The sequence below is a fragment of the Piliocolobus tephrosceles genome, chromosome 5 (assembly GCF_002776525.5).
Source record: "Piliocolobus tephrosceles isolate RC106 chromosome 5, ASM277652v3, whole genome shotgun sequence".
Classification (NCBI taxonomy): Eukaryota; Metazoa; Chordata; class Mammalia; order Primates; family Cercopithecidae; genus Piliocolobus; species Piliocolobus tephrosceles.
In genome coordinates this window covers 5,602,595-5,614,669 of record NC_045438.1, presented here as the reverse complement: position 1 = coordinate 5,614,669, position 12,075 = coordinate 5,602,595, and the positions used below count along the sequence as shown (strand labels likewise).

Genomic DNA, 12,075 nt, shown 5'->3' with positions numbered 1-12,075 from the left:
TTTTTTTTACTGGTAATATTTTAGAAACAGTATTTGTACTGATTATATATTTTTCCCCCTCTCAGGCTGTTATAGATGCAAATATTTTTCCTGTTTTGATTGAGATTCTTCAGAAAGCAGAATTTCGTACCAGAAAAGAAGCAGCTTGGGCTATAACTAATGCAACATCAGGAGGTACTCCAGAGCAAATAAGGTATGATATAAACTTTTTAATTGTTTTTTAAATGTAAATGAGACAAAAGTTGAAATAAAGCATATTTTTATTTACTGATGCAACTAAAGTATTATTTCTAAGTCAGTTTGATAATATGAAATGATGGCATGTATTATATCAGTTACTCATTCACAATGTTTTTTTTTTTTTTTTCTTCATTTAAAATATAACATCATTCTCCTTGATAGGCTGCTTATGAAAAATCAGAGATTAAAAATCCAAATGGGAACAATCTATGTTAATTTGCAGAGTACACTGTCATGGGCATTAAATATTTTTTAATCACAAAAATATAGCTTTATTATATAGAAATGGCTAATAAATTTGAATATCCACTTTAAATAAAAAGTGAGATAGACACTGTTTATATGGTGACGTTCTGCTCCTCATTGATTGTTAGCCTTGCCTATGGATGGTATCTTACTTTTATTTTTCTATACTAGTTACTTTTTTTAAATATTAGCTTTTTGAGTCTAAGCTTTTTAAATTTATTTATTCTGCCGACAATATAAATAATAAGTGCATGGGCTTTTCAGTCAGCCTGATTTCAAATCCTGCTCCTTCAGTAAAAGTTGTATGGTCTTGACAAAGTCATTTAACCCCTCTAATCTAGTTTCTTCATTTTATAAAATGCGTTCCAGTAACAAATAATAATGGTAGTATAGTCAGCCTTCCATATACTTGGGTTTTGCATCTGTGGATTCAACCACCTGCAGGTCAAAAATATTAAATAAGAAAAAAACAGTAAAAAATGCCAATACAACAATACAAAATAATACAAATTTAAAAACAATACAACAATTAGTAACATAGCAATTACATTGTTTTAGGTATTATAACTAATCTAAAGATGATTTCAAATACATGGAAAGATATGCGTAGGTTGTATGCAAATACTATGCCATTTTATATAAAGGAATTGAGCATCTGTGGATTTTGGTATTGAGAGGAAGGGTGTCCTGGAACCAATCTCCGATGAAACTGAGGGACTGTATCTTGATAGTTAAGTGAAATTTATGTCTTTGAAGTGTCAGCACAGTTCCTAAACATGTTATTAATAACTAATAGATAATAACTAAGAATAGCTACTATTATTATTATTTGTAATCATCATACTTTTTATTATCAGTATTGATTCCTAAATCTCTTTTTATCATGTACTTTCACTCTTTTTTATCTGACATAGTGAAGTTTCACTTACACCTCTATTAAAAGCTTTACTTCTACAGAATTGTCTTGTTTGGAGGATCCCTCCATGAAACTAGACTTCTTAGAAAATATTTTCTAATGCATATTTGATTTATTTTTCAATTTATAAAAGAAGTCAAATTACAATGCTCTTTTATAAATCACATGATTTTGAAATCTACCTATTGTTAAATTGTCTTTTATTGCCTTCATTTGTAGTATTATCTTGCTCTCTCAAATTTGTATCGCTGTATATTGGTAACATCTGTCTCTGCCTTTTATTTTCTATTCTCTTTGCTTTAATCAGTATTTCCACTTTGTGTCATGGATACAAGCAGTAATAAATCAAGACCCTTCCTTTGTTCTATTTTGTATTTTTTTAATGCTGATGTTATTTTTATTTTATTTGGGCTGCAAGTTTGTTCCCTTGCAAATAGTTGTATTTTTTCAATTAATTTTTGTGGTTATATGTATTATGTATATTATTCCTTTAATTTATTAGTATGGATCAAGTACCCAAACTGAGATAATTATTTTTCTAACCACTTTAATCATTTCATTAAGTCTGCATATATGGGAAAAGACCTCTTGATCTCAGATTAAGTTCTGCATCCATACCACTAGTTGAGTGCCTACTATTGCCAGTTATTGCGCTAAGTAAGTCATTTCAGTTATTGAGCACCAGCAATGTATCAGGTACTTTCATGTATTTTATCTCCTTTAATCTCTTAACTGTGAGGCAGTTATTCATTCAACAGATATTTTTGATCAATTACAGTACAGTATAGGGCAAATGAGTGCTCCAGTGAAGGTATGTACTTTTTTTTTTTAAGAGGGACAGAAACTTTTATTAAATGTCTATTGTGTTCCTATAACAACTCTCTGAAGTTGGTACTATTATTATTCCCATTTTTAAGATGGGGAAACTGAGACACAGAGTAATTGCGCAAGGTCACAAAACTAATAAGGAGTGGAATTGGGACTTGAAGGCACACAGCCTGGCTTCATAGTATGTTTTTAACCTTTGTACTTAATATGGACTGTTTGCCAAGTGAACAAATCAGTTACTTAATTTACATTATAGAGTACAGAAAACCAGCCAATAACTAGAAAAGGACACGCATTCAGAAATTAATGGGATTTTTTTTGTGAATATTATTTATGAAAATTATTCACAAGAGAGCCTGTTTTGTTCCTCAGGCCTTCTGCGCTTCTGAAACACAGCATATGTTTTAGAACATTAGCTGTGATTGTTTTTATGGGAAATTTTCTCAAGTTTAATTTAGATGTCTTTTCTTTCTTTCCATTTCTATCTACCCCCACATGACCTCTGTATGTGTGTGTGTGTATGTGTGTGTGGGCTTGCCTTTAAAAAACAAACAAACAAAAAAAAACCTTTTGAACCTACGTTTAGTGCTCAGATGAGCACCATGAAAAACAGGCCCAAGTTCCAGTTTGTGTGTGTATTTTATAGTCTTTGCAAGATCACTTATTGCTAAGTATGTTAAATTAGAGAATAGTTGAGTAAAGAAAATTTTAAGTTTCCTATGTGAGAATTTAAATATGTGTAATGTTTACATTTGTATAGGAATACGTTTTCTTAATTGCTTATATAACATTTCACTATGAAAAATATTTTTGCATTATTGTTACAAACAGTACTTAAGTCTTTTTAAATCTTTTTTTTTCCCATTTCTTGTCTTTTAAATTAATCTGAAGGTATTTGGTAGCCTTAGGCTGCATTAAACCACTTTGTGATCTTTTGACTGTTATGGACTCCAAAATAGTCCAAGTGGCTTTAAATGGACTTGAAAATATTTTACGTCTTGGAGAACAAGAGTCTAAGCAGAATGGAATAGGCGTTAATCCATACTGTGCTCTCATTGAAGAAGCATATGGTAAGCAATCAGTTAAAAATTTGCAATTATAGTCAGTTCTTAACGATCTGTCATAGATACTTTCCCCTTCCAGTTCCCTACATTTTTTTTGTTGTAAAAGCAGTATATATTTTTTTAAGTTTTAAAATATCACCCATAATTTTATTACCCTAATAATTTATTTTTATTATTTACCTTTTTTTTACATTGTCTTTAGGCACAAATACTTTACATTGACTTAATTGTATTGTATGTATAGTTTTATGTTCTACTTTTTAACATTTGGAGAAATTTTAAATTTCTACATAATTTTTATAATGGCCACATAATGTTATTATATAGTATATATAAATATGTAATTTTTTTTTGAGACAGTTTTACTCCGTCTCCCAGGCTGGAGTGCGGTGGTGTGATCTTGGCTCACTGAAACCTCCGCCTCCCGGGTTCAAGCAATTCATGTGCCTCAGCCCCCCAAGTAGCTGGGATTACAGGTGCATGCCACCATGCCCGGCTGATTTTTGTATTTTTAGTAGAGATGGGGTTTCTCCATGTTGGCTAGACTGGTCTGGAGCTCCTGGCCTCAAGTGATCCGCCCACCTCAACCTTCCAAAGTGCTGGGATTACAGATATGATCCACCGTGTCTGGCCATAATGTTATATACTGAGTGAAGTTTTAGCCATTTGAATGGAAATTTAACCATAACCTGTTGTTGACCATTAGTTTGTTCCCAGTTTATCACTTTATGTATACCAAAATAAGCATCTTTCTATGTATAAATTTATTTCTTTTATGGAATTAATATCCGGGGATAAATTTTCAGGAATTCAATTGCTGAGTCTTAGGCACTGACTTCTTTTTTTTTTTTTTTTTTTTTTTTTGAGGCGGAGTCTCGCTCTGTCACCCAGGCTGGAGTGCTGTGGCCTGATCTCAGCTCACTGCAAGCTCCGCCTCCCGGGTTCATGCCATTCTCCTGCCTCAGCTTCCCGAGTAGCTGGGACTACAGGTGCCGCCACGTCGAGTGGCTCGTTTTTTTGTATTTTTTAGTAGAGACGGGGTTTCACCGTGTTAGCCAGGATGGTCTCGATCTCCTGACCTCGTGATCCGCCCGTCTCGGCCTCCCAAGTGCTGGGATTACAGGCTTGAGCCACCGCGCCCGGCCGGCACTGATTTCTTTTTAAGCTTTTGATATGTCTTCTCATTTTGCTTTCCAAAGGCCTGTTGCTGACAGAGTCACTGGCATTGTATGAATCTATTCTACAACCTCATACTTGTTTTTTTTTTTTTTTGCGGACTCAGCAGATGTAAAATAGTACACCAAGTTGCTTTTACGTACATTTTTTTGGTTTACTTACTACAGATAGTAGTATGTGTTTTTCGTGAGTTAGTCTATTTCCTCATCCAAATTGCATATTTATTATACTTTGGTTATCTATTTGACTTTTTTTTTGGTAAAAATTTGAATTGTATTTTATAGTAGTTTATTTTTATATGGCTTTTTCCTAGGTCTGTTTTTCAGATCGTCCATTGAATACATTCTTTTATTTTAATAAAACATCCCATGTTCATTTATGTTTAACATAAATAACTCAGTCTAATTTTCTATTCTTTCAAAGTTTACAAAGTCATTGCCTCCACAGAGATTTGATGAAAATTAATTTTTTTACTTGCCAAGTTTTAAAAATTAGGTTCTTAAAACTTTTAACTTAATCATACGGAATTTATTTTAGATAAGGCATGAATCTAAATTGATTTTCTTTTATTTGCATTAAATATTCACTTTTCTGTATTAAGTCCTCTTAGATTGTATGGCTAATTCAGACTTTTACTTTTGATTCTTAAAGCCCATGATACCACTTTGTCTTTCTTTCAAATTATATAACATCACTGGATAAGACATTACATGAATACAAGATTTAGTCACTGATTTAAGAGTATTTTCTTACTACAGTCATTATTTTGACCCCAAGTTAGACTAGGGTTTGAGCTATTCTGTGATCGTATATAGATATGACTTCTTTGCTGCTTTTTTATTCTATGATAATCTGATTGAAGTAGTTTATCTGTAATTAAATGAAATATATTTGCAGCACTACCCAGACTTATGTGTAGAGCTTTTTCTGATAAGCAGTAAAATCTATTGCTATAGATTCTCGTCATCCTTTCAAAATGAGACCTTTCAGTTTCAATTGTAGTTTGTAATTCTGTTAAATTGTACAGCAGCCGTATGTTTTTTATTGTATGGGTTTGCAAATTTTACACATTTATTTCATACTGATATTCTCTGGCTCAGTGTGTTTTAGTTTCTTCATTTAATTTGTTTTGTTGCTTTCCCTTTTTGCGCTATGTTAGTTACTCTAGAAAGGATCTGTGGAGTTACTTTATCTAAAACTGCCATTTTACAGTTGAGAAATAGAAGAACTGAACTTACCTGGCCAAGATCACACACCTAGCAGGGTGGTGTCTGTGATCTTACTCCCAGGCCTATGGTCCTTCTTCATATCACACTGCCACATACTCTCATTCTTGAAGTATAAACCATAAGTGATGGCTATCGATATGTGCAACAATTAGATTAAAATAGCAGTCCCATTGCCAGTGAGGTGACAGATGATCTTCATTTATTATTTTTATTTAAACATATACTGAAATTGTAGTAATAATTTGTTTTTATATATATGCTTTGTATAATAGGTCTGGATAAAATTGAGTTTTTGCAAAGCCATGAAAATCAGGAAATTTACCAGAAGGCATTTGATCTGATTGAACATTACTTTGGTGTAGAAGAAGATGACCCCAGCATTGTACCTCAGGTGGATGAAAACCAACAACAGTTTATATTTCAGCAGCAGGAAGCACCAATGGATGGATTTCAACTTTAACATACTGGAGGAAAAAAAATTTATGGCTAAAAAGGGTAGCTTCAGGTAACTCCTCTTTGTTGCCAGCGTCAGTAAGAATGTTTCTTTTTTTACATAGAACAGAAAAGAGAATTTGGTGCACTTTTAGAAAGCAAAATGAAACAAAAATTTCCATTCAGATGCAACCTTTCATTGTAGTTTGTTGTTGTTTTAGTTTTGTTGTTGTTGTGCCTGTATTTATATCTTCTATTGTTTGGATTTTTGTATCTATTTGTGAATAATTGAATATGCAATTATTTAGTAATTTAAGCTTGAAAAGGAGAACTTTGGTGAAGTATTACCTAGTAATTCTGAATTTTTTCAAGCATTCTTGGAAACTGCACATTAGCAGTAAACCTCTTGATAATTGCATTTTGGCAGTAAGTCTTACATACCCAATCTCTACTAAATCTACCTCTATCTTGAAGCAGAAATAAAAACAAAAAAGCTTCAGAAGCATGAAATAATGCAAATGCTAAATTAGAATGTGAAAGTATTTATTACCTTAAATTTTATATATCACTGTGCTGTAGGTTATACTTTGCAAAAAATTGCAACAGAAAACCTATAAAATGTATTTATAAAACAGAAGAAATATTGTACTGATAATCCATTCAAATGTGGCAATTGTGAAGAGAGAAGCTGTTCTTCATGTTGAACACATAAAAAGATTACAAAACATTTAAATATTTCTGTTTTTAACATATAAGTGCTACGTATATTAGTATATTTTGTATTTCAACCAAATATGCTACCATTTTTGAAATAGTGTTTGTTTTTCACTCATTGTTTTAAAGAGCATCATGAAAGAGATGTCATCATGAATCTAAAGTAGTGCTGCATATCTAAAATAATAACTAATTATTTCTCTGATTTTTCAGAGCAGTAATTGAAAAGTTTCATTTTCTATATAATAGTAAGTTTAGGTACTTGAATGACAAAATTATCCTGAAGAAATAACCTTAGTATGTGTTAAATTTTATTAAATGCATTTAACATTTGGATGCTAATTGATGATGATAATGAAAATTGCTAAAGATTCTTTAATATGGTTCAAATCTATGATAGACTTTTTTCTTTTAGTAATACTCAGAGGGTCATACTGCTGCTTGTTATGAATCATAGATTACATTCATGTCAGATTGGTCAATATGTATGTTTTATGATTTAACAGCAAAAACCTCTTCAAACTGTAAATTTAAAAGAAAGGTTTCAATAGAAAAATTATATATATATTTATTTATACATATATATGTGTGTTCGTTACTCTCACAGTTCAACTACTGTTGAACTCAATCTTTTAATTTATAGTTATACATAGGCTATTTACGTTTCCAATTATATACCTAGAACACTTACTTAAAACTTAGTTTACAACTCTTTTTAAGATGAGAACTAAGGCAATTTTGATATGATTCATGGTCTGTTCTTTAAAGAAAGATTTCATTTATGATAGTATTTGTAATGTTTCTGCTGGAAATCAGAGGCACGTTCCAAGAGGAAAATGTATATAGGAGTACTTTTAAAGAATATATCACTTTGTAAATTACATATCATGAAACTAAGCTTTTGACAAGACACTTAAAACCTACAGGTGTAAAATACAGGTTTAAATGGTGTTCGTAATGCTGAGTGCATCTGCCAGCCCTTTTTTATTATTAAGTAGAAGATTGTATCTGTGCCCCTTTTTTCATAGTGGAAGGCATATAGTTGAGTATAAAATGGTTTCCTTTTGCATTATCTGTATTAAAAAAACAGGGTAGTTATATTAAAGCTTACCAAATTGATGGTGAATTTATCAGATAAACATTTTTGTGGTGCAGATGGTTCTAAGTATCAGGTGACAGGGTATTCTACTCTTTCTAGTCAATTAAAATTGATAATGCAGCATGATTCATAAACTGACCAGCTGTGCCTCCTTTTATTTTGAGGACCCTGCAGTCACTATAATAAATTTCTAAGCCAAACTTTTCAAACAAAATAGTTCTTATAGAAGGAAAAAATATATATATGTGTGTGTTCATGCATACACACAGAATGACCTATGAAAGGGAACTTAAATTTTGCCGGTAAAACAAACATATCTCTACAGACTCTGATTATACTTTATAAGCATTTAAATACAGTTATATTTATTTCCTTGAATATATTACTTGGGTAATTAATTTTATATTTGATTGCAAAGAGCACTATATAGCAATTGGGACCAGCTCTTGACTTGGCTTGACTTGGCTTATTGTTACGAGTTTATTGGATCAAGACTAACAAATACTTTGTTATTAAAATTCTTCAAAAATATAGCTACTCTTTTCAAGTATACCATTTAAAATATTTCATCAGGCAGAGCCCTGACCAGGAAAGAAGAAAAAAGAAAGAAAGAAAGAAAGAAAAGAAAAAAAATAAAATGCTCCAAAATGTATTTTCATTAGTCTTCACTGGCCCTTGTGGGGGGAAAAATACTTTTTTAACTTGCTTTTCTAAGATTTGTTATATTTATATCCAAGATAAACTATGCCAAAAAAAGTGTTATAAAGAGGAATGCATGTAGCATTAATGCAAATATCAAGAAAATACTTGAAAGAGTCCTTTTCATTTATTTAATTAAATTTGGTGTTTTATTTTTGTCTGAATCTGAATTTCTCCTATTTAATCTATGCAATTATGCTTGTTTTATATTTATAAGCACTTGACTGACTGGTGTGGTCTTTTTACTATGTTTTATTTCAAAACGTTGTTTTAAGTGATAGTGTTCTTAAATTTTAGTGTCATTTGTTCAACTTACTGGTAACACCAGAACAAGAAAGCAAAAAACTAATAAATTCTGCTGGCACGGAACTGACATATCATTTGGTAACTGTAAAACCTATTTGCAGTTAAAGGTTGATTTGTTGGATAAAGGACTAAAATAAGCATATATTACCTTTGCCTTTATATTTTTTTCTTCTTTTAAGACGGAGCATTATGGAAAAATAAATATAAAAAAGTCTTAGTGAATTTTTGTTGCGGTTCTCAATTCAGCAATCTACTGGCTGCTTGTGAAACTGTGAAATCAAACTGTTCTTAACCTTTATTCACTACATGGTTTTATGAAATGTGACATTTTAGGAGCCAATATAATAGAGCTCTAAAAGGATAGTGTATCTTTAAATTCTGACTGGGGAGTAAGAAGAGAAGATATTCTTACCCTACTAAATCAACTTTTGAGCAGTATGCAATATTATGAAATGTTACAACACTATATTAACAAATAATAAAATATTTTAAAATTGCATTTATATAAATGTGTCCATTTCATTTTTTCTTAAGATTGTTGTTTCCTAACAGAACAAAGACAGATGCTATTATTGGTTAAAAATCCATTTACTTTCTAAAACCAACAAAGGGGAAAAAATAGAATTATAAAGAATAGCTCATCCAAAACTAGACAGAAAAAGAGAAAAAGCAAATGAAGATGGAACAAATAGCAAGATAGATCAAACTCAGTTATATCAGTAATCACAGTAGTTACTAATGATTTAAACATGCCAATTAAAGTGCAGAGGTTATCAGTTTTAATAAAAAAGTAAGGCCGTATTTTACCTCTAAGAAAACGTTTTCAAGAAGCAAATTGGTGAAAAGTGAAAGGATGGAGAAAAGATATACCATGCTATCACAAATCAAAAGCAAGTTGGAATGGCCATATTAATATCAAAGTACATTTCAGAGCAAGGAATATTTATTGCTGGAGATAGAGTGTCATTTGATAAAGGGATCAATTCATGACAGTCAAAATGTAGAAACAAATGTTCATCAGCCAATGGATAAATAAAATGTTATATTCATAAAATGGGATATTAGTAGTAAAATGAAATATGGATATATGGTACAACATGGGTGAACATTGAAAACATTAGGCTAAGTGAAAGAAACCAGATTCCATTTATATGAAATGTTCAGAATAGACAAATCTATAGAAACAGACATAAATTAATATCTAGGACTGGGAAAAGTTGGAAATGGGAGGTGACTGGGTACAACGTTTCTTTTTTGGGCAATAACAATATGATTTTCTAATAAATTCATAGAGAGATGCTGCCATCACCCATAAGCAAAAGTTCACCTTTTCACTGGCACTAGCCATATTTCAGGTGCTCAGTAGGGAGTGCAGGGCTACAGTATGTTTTTTAAATTACATGACAGTAACACAAAGTTTTAAACACATATTTTGCACCCCAAAGCAACCAATTCTTGGTTTTGGAGTTAGCTGAGCTTCCTAGGATCCATGGATTTATGGTTTTCATCCAATATGGAAACACAGCAATTATTTAAACATTTTTTCAATTCCAATTCTACTTAGTCTGCCTGAAATACTCACACAGCTTATTAATGCTTTGCTTATTTTTGGTTATTTTTCATTTTGTATAGTTTTCATTGCTTCATCTTCAAGTTCACTAGTCTTCTGTTGGTCTAGTCTCTTAATTCCATTAGTGTATTTTTTATATCAGACATTGTGTATTTTATCTTTAAAAATTTAATTTGGATCTGTTTTATATCTTCCAGTTTTTATCATACTCAAGCTTTCCTCTGCTGGCTTGAACACAGCAAGTATAACAATAATAGCTGTTTGAATGGCCTTGCTACTAATTCTGTCATTTCTTGGTCTGTTTCTGCTTATTGATTTTTTTATTATGGGTTGTATTTTTCATTTGCATGCATTTACATGTTTGGATATTGAATTTCCCATATTCTTCTTAAACAAGTTACTAGGAGAATAATTGTGAACATTCAAAGGATTGCTTTTAAACTTTGTAAGGCAGGCACAGAACAACATTTATTTTACTGCTGAGTCAGTACCATTCCGAGTACTCTATTACCCTATGAATTACAAGGGATTTTCACTTTGGCTAGTGGAACTTAAACTGTTCCTGATCATTGTGGGCTCCAAAAATTTTTTCCCCTTGTGCTTTCAGGTGGTTCTTTAGAAGGCCGTGGGTAGTAGTCACATGTGGTCAACAATACTCAGCTGATGACTCAAGGGGAATCCTCTGCAGATAATCTGGAGCAATCTGTAGTTTTGTCACATTTGGTACTCTACCTTGTGAACTCTAGTTTTGTCCTCCGTGGCTTCCTAACTCTTTCTCCCCAACTTAGAGACTTCATAGCTATACCTGGATTTCCCTTCCTTGCCCAGCAGTTGTGAAACTCTAGGCAGTAAGAGACAGAGCAGTCATAGGGCTCAGCTAATTTGCTTCCTCTGTTTCGCAGATCATGGTTCCTTGTTATCTGATATCTAATGTCTGGAAACTATTGTTTCTTGTTTTTGTCCTGGTCCCTATTACTCTAGTTTGGCTTAAAGCAGAAGTTAGCATACCAATCCATGTTCTTTTTTAAAATATCTGTTTAATGTGCGCTTTTATCATTTTTCATATTGTTTTCTTTGTGCCTTTTTGTCTCAATAACTCTTGCTGAATTAAGTTATAGTGATTATAGTTTTTACTTATTTCCTTAGTTTTTGCTCTTAATTTTACAATTTCCAATCTTTTATTCTCTTTGGATTTATTCTTAAGTCTTTCCCTAATTTCTTAAGGTTGTTAAATGTTTAATTTGAGAAGGCTAAAAATTTACCTTGAAGTACCATTTCAGCTGCATTCCAGAAATTATTCAAGTCTAAGTATTTTAAAGTTTATGATTTATTCATGGCCTATGAATCATTCAGAAATGTGCTTTTAAATTTCAGACCTTAAAAATATTATGCCACTAACTTCTAAGTTGCGATGTGACTACATGAGTTTGAAATTCATTGATATTTGCTTTATGATCTGGTATGTGTTGGTTTTAGTGAACTGGCCCATGTGTGTAAGAAAAGAATGTGTTTTGTTAATTGATTCATGTCTTTTACATACCTGCCTGCTTAATTCA

The 12,075-nt window shown here is 31.7% G+C and overlaps 1 protein-coding gene across 5 annotated transcripts in view; it reads left to right on the top strand.

Moving 5' to 3' along the window:
- Nucleotides 1-9,452, top strand: part of KPNA5 (karyopherin subunit alpha 5) — a 53,442-nt gene extending 43,990 nt beyond the window's left edge. For 3 of the 5 annotated variants that reach the window (XM_023219021.1, XM_023219020.1, XM_023219016.1), the window contains 3 exons: nt 66-193; nt 3,122-3,300; nt 5,972-9,452. In XM_023219021.1, coding sequence (XP_023074789.1) covers nt 66-193; nt 3,122-3,300; nt 5,972-6,159 — 495 coding nt within the window. In that variant the 3' untranslated portion in view covers nt 6,160-9,452. The remainder of the gene's footprint in view (nt 1-65; nt 194-3,121; nt 3,301-5,971) is intronic. The other 2 variants (XM_023219018.1, XM_023219019.1) reach the window with 1 other exon arrangement.
- Nucleotides 9,453-12,075: the final 2,623 nt, after the last annotated feature.